Here is a 17,767-nt window from a genome sequence, read left to right on the forward strand (position 1 = left end):
GGCGATAAGGGTGGTGAGTCAAGGGGGAGGGACCTCTCCGGGGAGGCGGACGACTCATCGGTGGCGCTCCGCCCAACCGTCCACTGGTCCCGCGGCCTTTCCTGCTGCTCCCCCTCCGCCAGTGGATTGCCTGTCTCCGCGTTCCTATTCGCCAGGGAATTCGTTTCACTATCCAAAGTTAGCTCATTAAGGTCGTAACTGAGGTTGCAAATGTCATCATAGTTAAGTAGCTCCCCTTTTAGGAAAGATTCGTCGTTGACGATGGAGGGGGGGACCTCATCGTACGTCATGGTGGGCCTGTTGCTGGGTCTCCTTCGATGGTGCTCCTTGCCGGGGGCACTGCTAAGTCTTCTTTCGCCTCCTTCGCGTACTTCGCGTTTTTCGCGCACTTCGCTTCTTTCACTTCTTCCTTTTCTTCCTCTCATTCCTCGCATTCCTCTCCTTCCTACTCCTCCCCCCATTATGCGGCCCCCCCTGAGTCTCTCAGAGTCGCTCCCCTCGATCTCACTACGGTCGTCAATTTTGTTCTCTTCATCTGGCCTGACGGGGTCGGCCTCCCCCGCCCGATCATCCTCGCTGTCTTGCAGAAGCTTCGCGTAGTCAACTCGCAGGATGTCGTTGCTGGCTCTGCTGATGTGCAGGTACTCGCAGCACTCCCTCTTTTCCATTATGCCGTGCCTCCCTTGGTCATTTTTTTTGCTTCTTCGGTTGGGGGTTGTTAAATTCAGGTTATAGAACACCACCCGGGGGAAGGTCCTGTAGAAGGCTCCGCTCACGCAGCACTCGGTGTCGGCCAGGCCTGCAGTTGGTGGGGAGCGGTAAGAAGCGGCGTAAAGCGGCGGGTGAATGCGCGCAGGCGACCCGATTTGTTGTCTCTCCTCATCGCGTCGTCTAATCTCCTCATCTCCCATTCGGCCCACCGCTAACCCCCCCTTACCTATGTCCAAGTCCTTCGGCTCGCAGCTGGTGCGGCCGTAGCCGATCTTTATGCACATGAAGCCCGAGCCCGTCTTGAAGTCCCGGCACTTGAAGGGGCCCACGGGGATGCCGTGGAACCAGTAGCCGATGAGCACCTCGCCCTCCAAGTTGATCCCCCGCCAGTAGCCGAACCCGTGCGGCCTGCCCTGGTCGTCCAGCTCCCCGATGTAGAAGATGATGTGGACGTTCGGGTTGCTCTGCGCGCGTGTGCTCCTCCCACTTCGAGCGCTTGGCACATTTATTCCACTTCGAGCGCTTGGCACACTTCGAGCACTTCTTCCACTTCTTCCACTTCGTGCAGCAATCCCCTTGGCGTGCCCCCCTTGGTCGGGCGCGTTCCTCCTGAACAGGCGCGCGAAGAGGGAGCAGCGCTCCTTCTTGATGACCACGTTGTAGCCAATGGCGCTGCGCGTGTTGCTCTCCAAGTCATCCTGAGAGAGGTCCCCCTGTTTCTTATAAAGAGAGTTAAACAAGTAGCTGTTCACCTGATTCAGGTAATACGCGTCGACGTTGTTGGGCACCCGAAACTGAATGACTTCCTTCTTGACGATGGTGTAGGAGCAGAGGAAAAAACTGTCTAGGTAGAATTTCAAAAGGTGGGGATAAATCAATTTATGGTAAGTGGCGTAGATCGAAACGAGGCTCATCAGAATTGTGTAAACGAGTAAGTTCAGCGTGTCAACGTAAAACACGTCGTAAACCCTCTGCATGTGCAAATTGAAGTAGTCCCTCTTATCGAAGGCCTTCGCTTGAGACTTGGCAATTCCTTCCTCCTTTTTCAGGGCCATAAAATTGGCGTAAATCATAATGGGGATTTGGGCAAAGAAAAAGAACAAAAATAAAATGGTCAGTCTCCCCGCCAGCAAGTAGTTCGATGGCATCCCCAATTTTAGGAGGAGGAAGATACACACCAGGAGAGACGCATAGCAGACGGACTGAATGATCCCATCAACGTCATGAACGTTTAGAAACAAATTAGAATCGCTATACCATATGATGTTAACATCATTTGATTTCTCAGTAGGGAGACCACCACTAGATGGTGCGGTCAAATTTTTGGACACTTGAGTTATTATTTTTACAATTAGGGCGTAGAGGATGATGTATGTGGCGCACTTGACGGAGCTGTAGTTATAGAAGGTCCCCATGTACTTCCTCAGCAGCTCCCTATACTTCATAAATTTTAATGTCTCTCCAAATCCGTGGACAGTCCTATCGGCGTGTGAGTATCGTAGATTTATTACACTGCTCAGTTGGTCTTTGTACCTCCTTTGTGTGCTTTTCCTTCTGTCTGGCACCTCTCCCATGTTCACCGAATCGTTTTCCCCCCCTCCGAAGGTGACGAATCTGTCTCTCTTCTCCGCGGGGGCCTCCTCCGATTCGTCTCGCTTGTAGATGTACTTCACGTAGGCGTTTTCCATTTCTCTGCGCTTTTCCGCGTTGGCCAGTTCGTTCAGCTGGGCCTTCGCCTTGTCCGCGTCGGGGGGGGGTCTCTCCCGTTTCGCGAATTGCGGTTGCGGCGGTTGCGGCGGTTGCGGCGGTTGCTGCGGTTGCTGCGGATGCATCGTTTTCTGCTCCACCTGCTGCTTCCCCCCGGAGTTCCCCTGGCTCAGCACCGTGCCCGCCTGGAAAGCGCGCGACTTCACGTCGGGGAGGGCAATTTGGACGCCCCGCAAGTCGCTGGCGAAGGAGACGTCCATGTTGGGCCCCCCCCTCGCGACGCCTCCTCTACTTGATGTGCTCCCTCCTCGTTGTTGGCCTCCCCCCCTCTCGTTCACCATTATTTCGTTGTTGCGCTCGTTGAACAGGTCTTTATTCCGGGACCTGCAGAGGAGCGCGTTTACGCTGTGGCACATTCCGTCCTTTGGGGGGTGAGTTCTGCCAGGGTGGTGGGCTCCTCGGTGTGAATCCCGCAAAGATTTCTTCCTTCCGTTTTCTTTACTGGGGAAGTCCTCCATTTTATGCCCCCTCGATGGGAATCCACCCCTTTGCCCTTCCCCCAGTGAGCTTTCCCCCCCTTCGCTGCCGCAGCGTTGCCCCACTGCATCCTCCCCAAAGTTTCTCTGCCGGTCCATTTCAACGCACGAGAGACAACTGGGCCCGTAAAAGGGCGTCGAAACGTTATGAGCACAGGAGAATGACTTTCTTGTGTTGGCACCAAGGAGGCTGTCTACTCCGATGGGGCTACTCAAATCTTCGCCCTCCACACAGATCGATCTGAACCGGTTGAAGTGGATGTTTACAAATTGGTTGTTCAGTTCTCCAAAGGGGAGGGGTTCTTTTTTATGGGTAGCTATGGTCTCCTTTTGGAAGGGAGAAAAATGGGTTCTTCGCCTACACCGTTGGGAGTCCTCCACTTTTCTACTCTGCTGGGGGGACTCCCCCCCTTCGGGATTCATCTGAGATATCCCCCTTTTCTGCACCTTCAGTGGAAGCTTCCCCCCACGATGGGAACCACAAGGCGTTTTCTTCTTCCCCCTCTTCATCTTACCTATTGTTCGCTTGCCGATGAGTCCTCGCTTAGAAATTACTCCTTCGTGGGTTCTTAGAAGTGGAGAGGTTACAATGCCATTCGTTTTTCCCACTTCTTCATTGCAACTGTTCTGTTTATGAGGGGGGGTACTACACCCCTTCGTTCTGTTGCCATCCCCCTCGTTGGAGAGTGCACCCCCGCACCAGGGGGACTCTCCATTTGTCTGGCAGCTCTCTCTTTCATTACCACTCCGGTGGACTCGCACCACTTTGAGGTGCCTTTCGTCGTCGTCCCCCCACGCATCTTCATTCGACTGGTCAAAAAGGAGCCTCCTCACGTACTCATCACTTTTTATAGTTCCTATGTTTTCATTTTCGATGTAGTTTATTCCTTCCTTTAGGAGTATGTGCGCTGCTCGTTGCTCCTTGGTGAGTTTAGTCCTGTTGGAGACCCCTCCACCGCTGCTCCTTTTCACTTTGATGGGGTCTCTGTGGTTGCCCATGGTTTGGGTTCCTCTGTCATTTGGGTTGGAAGTTTGGTTTGGCTGTGCTCATCGCGCGAATCTCCGCATCACCGCGTCAGCGCGTCACCGTTGGGAGGATTACCCTTTCGCTATTCGGTGTCGCCTGGGGGGAGGGGTCCTAGCGAGGGCGTCCACACGTCAGCACTGAGTCGATGATTCCTCAAAAGGGGAGAAGTCAAAAGGGGCGAAGCCAATTGGGGAGTGTCCCCGGTGTAGCTCCCTCTCTCGGGTGGAAGGAGTAGTCCTCCTCTTTATCTTCCCCCTTTTCCTCCTCTGTTTCCTCCTCCCCTCTCACCACAGAGAAACAAAAAAATTACTTCAACTCAGGTGAACGCAACACAATCAAATTGAATGAAAACGCTCACTTGGAGGGGTGGTGGGGCACGCAGTGTAGCAAAGAGGAGAGCGTCCACCCAATCAGTGGCATGGTCACTTCCCCAGCTGGCACAGGAGCATCTTCTGGTGGTCTACAAAAAAGGGGTCTTCACAAAGTTAGTGGCAAAAATACAATTCGGTTTACAACACCTGGTGGAAATGTCGATCGGGGGCCACCCTTTCTGGTGCTTCTACAGACGTGGATGCTGTCTGCACTCGCCGAGGTAGACACCCGACGGTGGTTCAGACGCAGGGCTCAGCACTACTCCTGTGAGCAGGTGAGCCTTAACAGATGGGATGCAAATAGGAAGGAAAGTGAGGAAATATTTTTATGCTCCCACATGTACACATGTGTGGTGTCTCGGTTTGGCTCGAGCTGGTCCCCCTTCCCTGCAGGGATGCACAGGGGTGACTACAAGGGGGTCGCCACAAAGGAGTCGCTCCGACGCAGCAACTCCCGTTAAATTATACACACATCAATGCAGCGCTGTTAGGAGGAACCGCCCATCTGGTAGGCCCCTCCACGCGGCCCGCCGCTCTACAAGTGTGCGCCGGTAACTCGCGCGGAAACATTACACACACGTTTGCAAACACCTGCACGCGCTCAGGTCAATGTGGCCTGCGCGTCTGCCCCAGGCACAAAGAGGTGGGTAAAAAAGGAAGAAGCACACCCCTGCGAGTTATAAAAAAAGGATTCGTCCACGGGTGACCTCAATCGTGCGATGAAACGGCTGCACGAGCAAAAGATCAAACAGCAAGCGGTAGGACGAACGGACGAACGGGCGAACGAACGAACGGGCGCGCGAATGAGTAAAACAAAGGTATCGCGAAATCCGTAGAGGGGGAAATAAAAAAAAAAAAAAAAATCTACACCGCGTAAGCCAATTGCACAAAACGCCCGAGTGTTCCCAAGGGGACAAAACAGTTTGGCCATCCACACGCGGGGGAAAAAAGTGCTTATGCGTACGCCATAGAAATTTTTTTTGTTCCATTCGCTTAAGGTGAAGGATGTGCTGGGGAAGAAAAAAAAAAAAAAAAAAAAAAAAACGCATAACCTGTGCAGCAGCTGTTCTACAGTTACCAACTGAGCAAGTTACACGCTGCTCTGTTTGGAAGTTTTCCCTTTCCCCTTCGCGAGTTCCCTTTTCCGTGTCACCCTTCGGGCACTGTTTTTTTTTTTTTTTTCCCCCCCATGTTATGCATACCCCCCTACACGTGTGTTTATTCCTCCCGCATGTAGCCCCTCAGCAGTGTAGGTGCCCCCTCCTCACGCATACTTATCTGCGTGCACATGCGGTGTGTCTTCCCCTTCGGTGGGAGCTAAACCGAAGGGGGAGATCCAGGCGCGCTAGGAGGGGGGCTACCCATTTTGTGCAGGAGACCGAGTGTGATAGGTAGCAAAGGGAGGGAAGAAAAATAAAACATAGCAAAGTATAACATAATAAAATCCGCGTAGTGGGATGGTGACCCCCCAGCAAAAGGAAAAAGAACAAAGCAGCAAATAGACGCAATCCCCCGGTTCGCCCTTTTCTGTGCAGCGATGTAAGCACATAAAGGGATAAGGGATAGCCATTCCGTGCGGCGAACTTGCCAACCTTGGGGGTCCTCGCGAATTTATATTTATGTTTATATATTTTTTTTTTTTTTTTTTTTTTTTTTTTTTTTGTAAAGGCTGTATTCCCACGTTGAGTGCAAAACGGGTGGAGAAAAAGGCCTCATCGGGGGGGTTGTGTCCCATCCGAAATAGGCTTCGCCAAATGATTACTCAAAAAAGGGAGCCCTTCTGAGGTTACGCGGACACCTCCTTTTGCCAAAGAAAACTGTGTGTTGCATCCCACCGCGCGGAAGTATGCTGATTGTGTTTCCCTGCTATGTGGGTGGCCATGCTGGCGGTTAAGAAGGAGGGGCGGACGCACTCCGCCACGCAGAAGAAGGTACACGCCCCCCTACAGGGTAAGACTCCTTTTGTTCACGCAAAAAAAATTAAAAAAAAAAAAAAGAGGTTTGCATCAGAAGGGGTGGGAAAGGCAGTGACGTACATGTGGGCACGGTGGACAAAAATGGGTGTGCTAGAATGAGGAGTTGGCGAAGGGTTAGAAAACGGGCCGGACAGCGGGCCAGACAAGGGGTTATGCAACGGACCAGACGAACGAAACAAAAAAAACCCACACAACGGCACAATCCCGTGCAAACACGCCTGCAGATCGCTGCGCGGGTAAGGCGCCTCACAACTTGGCCTCCCCCACCGCGGCGACGCCCGACGTGTCGCTCTCCTCCTTCGTTTCGGAGGACGCGATGGAGCTGTTAAGGGAGCCCAGGTTGGCATATTCTGGGAGGTCTCCTTTGCCCCCCTTCGCCTCCCCCTTGCGCAGGCCCAGCGCGGAGGTCAGGGAGTACTCGGAGGAGACGTCCGATTTGCTCTCCTCGGAGGGGCCATCGGATTGGTTATCCGATTGGTTATCCGATTGACCATCGGAGGGGTTATCCGATTGACCATCGGAGGGGTTATCCGATTGACCGTCTGATGGGTTATCCGATTGACCGTCTGATGGGTTATCCGATTGACCGCCTGATGGGTTATCCGATTGACCGTCTGATGGGTTATCCGATTGTTCGTCGGAGTGGCCCGCGAAGGGGGCGTGGCCCCCCCCCTGCGGCCGCCGCCCCGCGGCGCCCATCACCACGAAGTACCTCCAGAGGGAGAGGTACTTATTGTAGTAGTAGTATTTATAGTGATTCACGTTGGTGACGTATTTATAAATGAGAGAGTAAAAGTATTTTTTGGCGAGGGCGTCTTCATTTCTGCGTTTGGCATGGAGGAGGGCTTTGCGGAGGTTCTTCTTCTTCATAAGCAGTCTGAGGAAGGGCAGGCCATAGGCCCTAGCGAAGCGCGCCTGCCTCTTTTGTCTGATCGTTTCGTCGACGCGGTCCAAGTGGTCAGAGCAGGCCAAAGTGGCGCTCCGCATCGAGTTGATGATGCTCTGTTTTATTACTTTCTCCCTCTTAAAGCGGACGATGGCGAAATTTTTTTTTACTATCTTCATTTTGTTGATGGAAAAGATGAGGAGGAAGAAAAACTTCTTCACAACATTACGCTCGCGTTTTTGCTCAATCTGGTGGCCCTTCTCGGTGAGGCGGCGAGCAAGGAGGGAGTTTCTATGCCAGTGGGTGACCACCCGAGCTGCCATTCTCTCCTGAATGCTCTTGTAGTATACGAGCGAATTATACTCGCAGTAATTCATCCACTTACGCTCAACATAGAAATGTTTAAGAGAAATGATGAGCTCAGATTTTCTCCTAAACGTTAGGAAGTGACTGCTCAGATTTTGGAGGTACTCATTTTCTTTGGAATAATTTTTAAAGCGAGTCCACTTGTGTAGGCAGCCCAGCAAGGTCCTCCTCTGTGTGCGGCACTGAATGGTCCTTTCACACAACCGCAGATGGTTTTCATAAAAAAACACGTTGGTGAGAATGAAAAAGACGGTTTTGCACTTTCGAAATTTCCTCTCTATCGTGTACCTGAGCAGCAAGTTGTGTAGGTGCATTTTTTTTTTTTTTTTTTTTTGGTACCTTAGCAGTAGGGCAAAATGGCGCTTCTTCAGTTGGTCCTCCTTCCCCGTTATGAAGGTCTCCAATTTGAGTCTCACCTCTTTGCAGCGATGGGCATAAACGTTCAGCGCGCTAAATCCGAGGGATAGCAGCTCCGTTCTGCGGGCAAGCGCGTACCCCATTTGCCTTTTCACAAAAGGGAAGTCTCCCCGGGAGAGGCGATTATATTTCTCACTCATGTTCCTCAAGTGGAAGAAGAAACGGAAGACGTTCCTCGCGTAGATGTTACACACGTACACATTTAACCGGTTTAGAAATATACATAATTTAAAATTGCCAATCCATGTGAGGAAAAACTTCTGCGTGCATCTCTTCCTCCTTCTCGTGGCAAATTGGTGGAGACGTCTCCACCTGTAGAATACCGTTTGAGCTGCTTTGCTCCTCCGAATTGTTATTACGTTGTGAATTTCGCGCAACTGTTTCTTCTTATGTGTGTGTAGTAGCCACCCGGTGAGACTTCCTCTCAGCAGCTGGATGGTCCTCAAGAGGGTCAGCCTGCTCTCCACCCTCTTCATACGTTTACCCGTTCGGTAATGATCCACCCAGAGGGAGTAGCACCTCCGCAAGAGGGTCTTCCCCCAGAGCTGCTCACAGTACAAATTGATCCTTCTCTTGTTAACCCTCACGAATTTGTGCTCCCTCAGGATGGAAAAGAATTTCCGCTTCACCCCGAGGTGGGCCTTCCTGATGTACTCCCTAAGGGAGAGACTCACCTGGTATGTTCTCCTCAAATGGTGAAAGTAAAATTGTAGTGTTTTTTTTTTTCTCCTCCTTTTGACCTTCTCATAATGATGATGCGTCATCCATTGGGAGAAGAACCTCCTCACAAAAAGGGAGTGCCACTTTTTTATTTTCTCCTCCTGCATTTGCCTATTGCCGAGGAGGTGCTTAACCCACTGGTGGAAGAAGACGCGTTTTTTCCCCTTCACAATGGTGTGGTAGCTCTCTCTACAGTTTTTCCTCTTCCTGTGCTTGACGCTCCAGAGCCCAAACAGGCGCTTCATTAGGGTAAACCGGACGGAGGCACAGATGTAAATCTGCAGCTTGGCAATCGTTACGTTTCGCCTAACCAGGTTGTAGTGCACGAGCAGGCACCTCTTCATCGTGGCGACCGCTCTCCCTTTAATAAAACTGTAATATTTAAATTTTTGCACCACGTGGGAGAAGAGCCTCCTAAACAGGTATTCATTTAACGTGCGAATGAGAAGCAGGTAAGTTTGCTTCTTCGCGTAGGTGGCAAGCCAGGAGTTGAAGTGGCTCCTCAGCACTCTCCTCTGCATGCGAGAGCGCACCAGACACCCCTTCTGCTCATAGCGGTATAGCAACAGCCACACGTAGAAGAACGTTTTTTTTCTCTTTTCATTGCTTCGCTTCATTACAGTGGAGAAGTTCCTTTTTTCACTTGTCTTAGAAAGATGAGCCGATATGAATCTGTGCAGGTGGTCCCTCTTCACCCTCCTCTCGACTCGCTCCTTAAGTTTTAAAAATTTCTCTTTATCGTAGGTGCCCACTTTGATTAGCCCATGCCAGTAGGAAAACAACAGTCGGATGTGCTTCTTCAAAATTTGCTTTCTTTTTGTTTTTATTTCTTTCACCTTCCAGTTGAACGATAGGACCCATATTCCAAAAAAATTTTCTACCATTTCGCGGTTTTTTTTTCTCTCCAGAGTGGCTACCCTTTTGCTGTCTTCCTTCTTATGTTGGCTCTTCACTAGGCTGTACTGCTTCCACCACCGCGTGGATCTCTTAACTCTGCTGAAGAAGAGGTGCAATCTGATTAGCTGCTCTCTACGTAGGCGGCACATTAGGGAGAAGTGCACACTGAGGGCGGGTTCCCTAAACCGGGTTGCTATGCCACTCTTTAGGGCGGCGACAAAATTGGGAATGTCCCTCGTTAGGTGCCTCATGGGGGTGCACTTCACGGGGGTGCGCTTCATGGGGGTGCACTTCACGGGGGTGTATTTCATTGGGGTACGCTTCACGGGGGTGCACTTCATTGGGGCACACTTCATTGCGTTGTTCGCCCCCACGGAGGAGGCCCCGCTTCGCGAGCTCCGCGAGGAGAGGGACGTGTCTCCCTCGCTGCTGCTGGCCGTTGGGGATTTGCCCCCCCCTGGGGGGTACACTCGCTCTGCAGTGTGTGTCACGTTGGCCTCCTTCGCTTCGTTGACCGCCTTCGCCGCTCTGGCTGCCTCCCCCCCCCCGAGGAAGGCGCGAACCGCGGCGCAAATCTGGAGAGCCCTGCTTTCGTGGGAGCCCCCCCCCGGGGGCACAGACCCCCCCAGCAGGTAATAAATCAGCAGCAACATTTTAAAGTTGCCCCTCAAGTCGGCGTCCTCTGTATAAGCAGCTCGGAAAAAACTAAATCTGCGATTACGTTTGAAAAGCTTCAGAAGCAATTTCTTCATTTTGAGGGAGAGGAAGTTAAAAAAGAAATGATACAAAAAATTAAAATTCTTCTTAAAGTGAGCGAAAAAGACATTGACGTTGTGGAGGTCGCTCATGAGGAGGTAGAGAAGCATTAGTCTGTTCATGGGGGTGCTTTTTAGAGAATGGCATTCCCTTTGGTAGATGTAAAAATGGCTGTTTTGTCTCTTCGGTGGTTTTTCCCTATAAGGGTAGTTTTTCTTTCCCCTGCATCCCATCTGTATGTGCATTCGGTTCAGCGCAATGAGTGTGTTAGCTTGTTGGCGTGTGCTCCAGCTGGTTGGAGGCTCCCCAGTGGTTGCGTCATCACGGGCGGGGTGGTGCCGCTCTCTTCCACCGCGTATAACACTTCCACCGTTTTCTTCACTTCCTCGGGAGGAGCAGTCCAAATCGGGTGAGTCTCCCACATTGTAGCTGAGCGGGTACGCTCCTGGCTGCCCACCTCCGAGGATCTCCTCAAACGCGGGGATACCGCCCCGGGGGGGGTAAACCAGCGCGTGTATCCTCCGCAGTAAGGCCACTTTACGGTAGCAATTTTGGGCCCTCACGTGTAGCAGCGTAATGAAGACGCGAGCCTTCTTCTGTAGCTTCACCGCATTGTAAAGCTCCTTGTGGAGTCTTCTCCTCTTCACGAAGGATTTCCACGAAAGGAAAAACCTTTTTCGAGCGTGAGACACGCGGTTGGCATCCGCTCTGAGCAGGAGGGTGTCCCTCCTCATGGACAAATGGGTAGACATATGGCAAATGAAACGGAAATACTTTTTCTTCATCAATTTGGTGTAGAAGCGGTGGGTCAAGTCCTTTTCCACTTGAGTCCTTTTACTTTTGGCTAGTCGGTCCCTGAGCGATTGGAAGGCCTTCCTCATCGTTTTTTCATGCCTGTCTCTTTGCAGCTTCGAAAGGATTTTCTGCATATGGGGGGCAAGAGATGGAGAAATGGTGGAGATGCAAAACGGCCAAGTTACTCATCGCTTCCACTTCCTGGAAGATCCCCCACCCGGGGGGAGAAGCCCCTCTCATGCGAACCTCGCGGATGAGCACGATCTTCCTGTGCGCCCTTATTTTGTAAAAACCCTGGTGGTACATTTTCCCTTGGATGAGCTCCTCCATCCTGTGTAGGAGAAGAAGGAGGTACCTCTTCCGGTTGATTCTTCTCTTAATTTGGAAGAAGATGGCCCCCTTTATTCGGTTCGCCCGTTGTCTCCGTATGGCACGGGCGGTCTTCCTCTCCTGTTTGCGCTTCGTCAGGAAGGTCATCCTTTAGGGGGGGAAGCGGCAGAAAAGGGGGGTGTAAAGAGGCAGAAAAAAGGGGGTGGTGAAGGGTGCAGAAAAGGGGGCCACCGAAAATGGAGTAAGAGAGGGCACACTTGATGGGGTCGACATAAACGCGAAAAACACGCGAACACAGCAACGGGGAGACTTCTCCCCCCCCTCACCGCCAATTGGGGGCCTTACCAAGCGAGGAAGAACTGGCGGCGCAGTCTACTTTCCCCATTAAGCCTAACGGAAAAGAAACCAAATTTGGCCCTTTTGACAAACTCAAAAAAGTGGAGCAAAGCTCTGAAGTATTTCCTCTTCCGGTTGAGAGTGAGCATCTGGGACCCCCTCCTGAGTGTTGCTTGTCTCTGTCGGTGTTGCTGCAAAGCTGCGAAGGCTTTGGATTTTAGGATGGAGCAGAAGAAGTGGGTAGCTTTCCTGTGCCTCACTCTGTTGCTCCGATTACGTTTTAAGGTGTCCCATATGTTTCTTTTCATTCTGTCTTTCTTCTCTACTAAGAAATTGGTAAGCGTCACTTGTATGTTGATGTAGTAGTGGCTACATCTGTACATTGCAACCAACGCTTCCCTCTTGCTCTTTCTAATTGCGAACGTGTTTGTCGCGTGGATCAGACGCTTAACGTTTCTAGACTGTCTGCATTTGATACTCCACAAGTGGGTCATCTTTCGTAGAGTGTTAACATTTGCTAGATGCCTAACTGACTGTATTTTAATTTCCTCTTTTTTTTTGCACCTTACTTTTTCGAATTTGCTCTTCCACTTAGAGAAGTACTTTTGTTTCGTCGCGGCTAGTCTCCTCTCGGCTATTTGCTTCTTCTTTATCTGCAGCTTGGCTTGTCTCCGCCACTGCTTCAGCATCCTCTGGCAGGTCACCACGTTGGAGCGGCTCCTCAGGAAGAGCTCCACCTTGGGGAGGGGCAATGTGAGGTGGCAAGGTGAGGCGGCAGCCGCGTTAGCGAAAGCGAAAATGTTAAGTATTTTTTTTTTTGTTTTTTTTTGTTTTTTTTTGTTTTTTTTCTCTCCACGTGAGTGCCCTCATCCGAAGTTACCCGCCTCATCTTCTGGCTGTAGAGCAGCAGGCCCGCGAAGCAAACCAGGCACACCTTCCTCGAGAGGATCCTCTCCGTCTCCCCAAAGCGAACGCTCAGGATGAAGCGCGTGTACCACTTGCTAATCACCTTCAGCTTCTTCTTCCTAAGAAGGGGGGGAAATTCGACCAATGGGGTGTGTCCGCGAGGAGGCATCTACACCTACACGGATGGACTGGGCACCCGATCGGCACCGCTTCTCCGCTGGGGAGATGCGAAAAGAGCCCCTCTCCCACTCGCCAAATACCTGCTGAAGAGGCTTATCATGTTGGCGAGAAAGGCCTCCTTGTTCCTTCGCATTTCGACGTAGCTCTTCCACCGGTTGAGGAACTTCTCGGCGAGGAGCTTCGCCTGCACGCGCTTCAGGTGGGCCATCTGGGGGGGGGGAGTAGCACGCAGGTGTGAGGTGCAAGTGTGCGGTGCATATGCAACACGCAGGTGTAACGTGCATACGCGTGTCCAGCCGCCAGGGCAGCGCGCCGGTCACTCTCGCAAACTACCTTCCTGCGGCGCACATGCCGCAACCGCACGTAGACAAAGAAGATGTTGAAGAAGCGGCGCTTGACCTTCAAGTCCTGCCGGGCGAGCGCGGCCCTCACTTCCTGGCGCCTTTCCAGGAATGCCCTCGTCAGGTGCCTCCACCTGCGGACGCACATCTGCTTTAAGAACGACTCGCCAATTCGATTAAGAGCAGTAAAGAAAAGAACGTTCTTCGAGTAGACGAAGAGCGCCTTGAAGGCCCTCCGCTTGTACTTGCGCGCGTAGAACAGCTTGGCAATCTTCTCCTTAAGTTTTTTTTTCCTCTTCCTATGTGCATGCAGCTGCAGACAGTCGAAATGCTTCTTCTTCTTTCTCATCAGCACCGACTTGAAGAAGAGCAGGATTTTTTTTTTTTTCTCTCTCCTTTCCCTACTTATACTTATCCAGCCTTGTAAAATTCTTTTCATTTTTTTTTCCCTATTTCGGATGCCATAACATTGGAACTTCTTGCGGAAGGTGTAGTACTTCATTCGGAGGGACAGCCAGGTGCAGAAGATTTTGCCTTTCATTTGGACCTTCCTCTCATGGTCATACCTTTGTTTGGCCTCCTGGAGGGTTTTCTTCTTCTTTATGAGGCTTCTAACACGGGAGAGGCAGCGCCCTTGGAGCTTCAGGCTGCGCTCCGCCCGGAACCGCTTGAGGCGCGTGCACTCGTTGCGCCAGGTGTCGACGACGCGTTTGTAGATGGCCTGCGGGGGGGAGCGGTGGAGTGGTCAGGCGCATGAGGGGGGGTAACCACGCGCTTGTCACGAGGCAGATCAGATCTACAGGTCCGCTCTACAGATCCGATCTACAGGTCTGCTCTACAGGTCCGCTTCGCAGATCTTCTGTATATGTCCGCTTCGCAGATCCACTTCGCGGATCGCTTCGCGGAGGGCTTACCATCTTGAGGGCGAAGCAGAGGTAGGGCAGGTTGTGGCGCAGCCGGCGCAGGCTGACGGCGAAGGGCGCGGGCACGAAGGAGCAAATGATGTTCAGGCACCTGTAGACGAACATGGCGTTTTCGTAGAGAGTGCCCACGTTCGGGAGGAGGCCCTTCCCCACGAGGTACTTCTTATGAATGAACATAAAACTATTTACGTTGAAATTTAGATTGGCAAAATTGACGACGTCTAGGAGAGTCTTCCCGTTGCTTTCTGGAGAGTGCAATCGACTCTGCAGCAGGGTCTTCATCATGAAGAGGAGGAACAAACTCCCTTGGTTATTAAAATGGTAGTAATGCAGGATGTCCCTCCGGTGGACGTGCACATAGTGGGTCCATCTGGATAGAGCTCTCTTCTTCACCCGGTTAGCATAGTAGCTATGCATCTGTTCTGTTACCCCCCTCCTCCTCTTCCTATAGCTGTTGTAACCTCGTAGGAGGGAGAAGCAGCGAATGATTAGTTTGTACTTATATTTGCTGTGCAAGAGGATATACTGCGTGGCGTTGATGGTGTAGCGCTTCTTCCACTGCTGGAAGGTGCGAAGCAATTCGAGTCGGTTCCTCCTCTCATAAAGAATTAGGAAGCTCTTCTTCAGACTGAGTGATTTATCTTTGTGTTTTCTTAAAATTTTTAAAAACTTTTTTTGCAGAGAGAGGGCCCTTCTTTCGAGGTGCTTGCTGAGCAGGGCGGAGATTCTCCTCTCCTCACGTAGGGTAGACACCCACTTTGCAAAATATGAAGCAGTTACATTTGTAGCATTTTTCCTTGCCAGCAGGTGGTAGGCCCCTTTCAGGTGCCTCCTCCTTTGGACGTATCCCCTGAGGATTGCAAAGAATTTCTTCAAATGGGATTTCCTCACCTTTTTAAGGTACCTCACGTAGTACTGCTTAAACAGCAGTTCTTCTTTATAGCGACTAACCAGCAGGGAGAAGTACAGCCGCGATAGCTTCTCCCTTGTGTGGAGGCTAACCAAGTGGAAGGACTGCCTCTCCCTCTTCCTCTTCCTGTGGAACAAAGCAAAATGCACGTAGCACTTGATCACCAGGTTTTTACTGTAGACACTTTTTATTTGCTCGTTTTTTTTCTTCTTCATTAGCTTCCTCCTGTATCGTTCCTTCCAGAGGGAGAATTTTTTTTTTTTTTTTCTTCTTTCCACTGTTTGCTTTGCCGTCTGTAACGTCTTCTCCCTCTCTGCGTAGGCTCTCCACTCACTGAAGATATGAACGAGATAAATAAAAATTTTTTTTTTCTTCTTTTTGTATTTGCACATCCATACATTGTAGTGTTTTAGGAGAAGGTTCTTCTTCCTCTTTTCTAGCAACTTTTCGAGGACTCCCTTCACATACACCTTTTTCTCATTTCGGTAGAGCCATCTGTCATAGCACTTGGCTAGCATCCTTCTGGTGTGCACTTTGCCATGCCTGGCAGCTCTGCTCCTCAGCTCCCTCTTCTTCCTCGCGTAGGAAACCCAGTGCCTCTGGAACTTCCGCAGCGTGTGGAATGTGAAGAACACGTTCCCCTCGTTGTATCGCTTCACCTTCCTTTGCACACTGGAGGTGTCCACCGCAGCGCTGACGATCCCAGCGCCGCCGCTAACCCCGCCGCTACCCCCCCAGGCCACCTTCCTGCAGAGCCTCTCATACACATTGCAAATCAAATCCCCGTTGAGGTAAATCTTCAGCAGGTTCCTATTATTCTTGTGCATGAAGGACTTTTCGTTTTGCTTCGGGTCGGCGCTGCGCTTGGCGCTACTCGCGGGGTTGCCCCTGAATGTGTTCCTCACCGTTCCGACCTTCACCGTTCCTCCGATCGTGCTGCTCCCCTTCGTGGTGCCGCCCCTCCCTGGCCGCTCACTCGCCAACGCCACGATGCTCAGCCTGCTCGGGGGACCCAGCTCGCAGACGCGCGCGCTCTCCACCGCGGGCCCCTTCCTCCTCAGGGTGGTCATTTTGAGCGGCCCGTAGGGGCTGCGCTGCTCCAGGGGGGCTCCCTGTCCGTAGGGGAGGCACTCTCCGTAGGGGGTGCCCTCCTCACGCGCGGCGCGCCGGGGCCGCACGCGGCACACCTCGACGGCTTCCCCCCCGGCCGGTAGGCAGTCGTAACGCTCGCGCTGTTCGTAGTGGTACACATCTGGCGAGGAGGAGAAGACGTCCCGCATGCTGAGGGGGCTGCCATCCCCTCGCGCGAGGTCCCGCGCGTCTTCCACATCGTCTGCATCGTCTGCATCATCTGCATCATCGGCATCGTAGACATCTACTTCTTCCTCTTCCTCCTCCTCCTCTTCTTCCCCCCCCTCGTGGTGCACCCTGAGGGGGTACTCACAAGCGACTTTCTCCTCGATTATATTTCTACAGATGAGGACCAGCTTGTTGAGGATCTCCCCCGAGAGCTGCTTCGGCACGCTGTGCCTCCGCGTCATTTCGTAGAAGTGCTTCATGACGGTGGGGAAGTTCAGCTCCTCATTGTTGCAGTTGCACTCGTCCGCGGACCGGTATATTATTTCTTTGATTATGTCGTTGGCGTCTTCCATGGTTTCGCAGGGGGCGCTCTGAGGAGCTACTCCGCGGAGTTACTCTGAGGAGGATTCCCTGTGGAGCTTCTGTGCGGAGCTTCTGTGCGGAACTCCCCCCGCCGTCTGGCTGGCTCTTCCCCCCTAGGCCGACCCCTTCATTTTGCCGCGCGGGGAGCGGCAAGGCACTCCTCTGGCGCGTGGAAAGCTCCCCTCCAGCGGTGTGGCCAGGGGGGCCTCCTCCCGGAACAAAGGGGCAGCTCACGAAAGAGTGAAGAAGCACCCACGAAAAAGTGAAGAAGCACCCACGAAAAAGTGAAGAAGCACCCACGAAAAAGTGAAGAAGCAGCCCACGAAAAAACGAAGCAGCTCAGGCAGCCCGCGTAAACACAAAACGGGACTACCACTTTCACAAATCAGTTTCAAAAGAAGCAAAAGCGATCACTTCTCTTTCTCGCAAGTGCAAAAAAAAAAAAAAAAAAAAAAAAAGGGGACATTTTTACGCGCCTTTGGCTTGCTTCTTTGCGAATGCTTCTTCCACCCACTTGAGGCGTTTCCAATTTTCCCCACTCACCTCAAAGTTGGCGCCCAAACTGAATTTCCGCTTCGCCAATGTGTACGCAGCTTGTGTACTGTGTGATGGGCCCAGTGACGCCTCCGCCGGGTTGCTCTCGTCGCAACAGAGCAGTTTGGCCGAATTTCCCCCCCACGCGTGTATGTGCTTCTTCATCCCGGCACGTTTATTGTCGATTTTTTTTTTCTTTTTTTTTTTTTTTCTTTTTTTTTTTTTTCTTTTTTGCCCCACTTGGAAGTCCCCCCTCTTTCCCAATTTGTGTAACTTGCTAACTTTTAACTGTTCGCTTTTTAAATTTATTTTTTCCAGTTCTCCCCGATCGCTGGTTGCTCTCCCCCGGCGAGATTCAAACGGAAGCTTTCGGCAAAAGGGTGACAATTTTCTTGCGAGCGTAGCCCATTTGAAGGAAGCGGCAACTGCTGGCGGTGAGTTGTTTTTTCCCCTCCCCCTGCGTATGCTTCCGAATCTGAG

At 51.8% G+C, this 17,767-nt stretch overlaps 2 protein-coding genes across 2 annotated transcripts, besides 1 other annotated feature; both read right to left on the reverse strand.

The window, feature by feature from the left end:
* Positions 1–54: 54 nt before the first annotated feature.
* On the reverse strand, positions 55–3,953 carry PVX_088030 (hypothetical protein, conserved; the record flags this gene model as incomplete). The annotated part of the gene is given in 2 exon segments (XM_001613417.1): positions 55–66; positions 78–3,953. 2 exon segments carry the CDS (start codon positions 3,951–3,953, stop codon positions 55–57), a joined length of 3,888 nt encoding a protein of 1,295 aa, XP_001613467.1.
* Positions 166–322: a microsatellite.
* Positions 3,954–6,574: 2,621 nt separating the features above from the next.
* PVX_088035 (hypothetical protein, conserved) lies at positions 6,575–16,743 on the reverse strand (the record flags this gene model as incomplete). Its single annotated transcript, XM_001613418.1, has 7 exons — positions 6,575–11,293; positions 11,412–11,643; positions 11,841–12,568; positions 12,712–12,856; positions 12,998–13,125; positions 13,281–13,979; positions 14,173–16,743. The coding sequence occupies 7 exons, from the start codon at positions 16,741–16,743 to the stop codon at positions 6,575–6,577; spliced, it is 9,222 nt and encodes a 3,073-aa protein (XP_001613468.1).
* Between the last annotated feature and the right edge of the window lie 1,024 nt (positions 16,744–17,767).

This window comes from Plasmodium vivax, chromosome 1, assembly GCF_000002415.2.
Source record: "Plasmodium vivax chromosome 1, whole genome shotgun sequence".
Taxonomy (NCBI): Eukaryota; Apicomplexa; class Aconoidasida; order Haemosporida; family Plasmodiidae; genus Plasmodium; species Plasmodium vivax.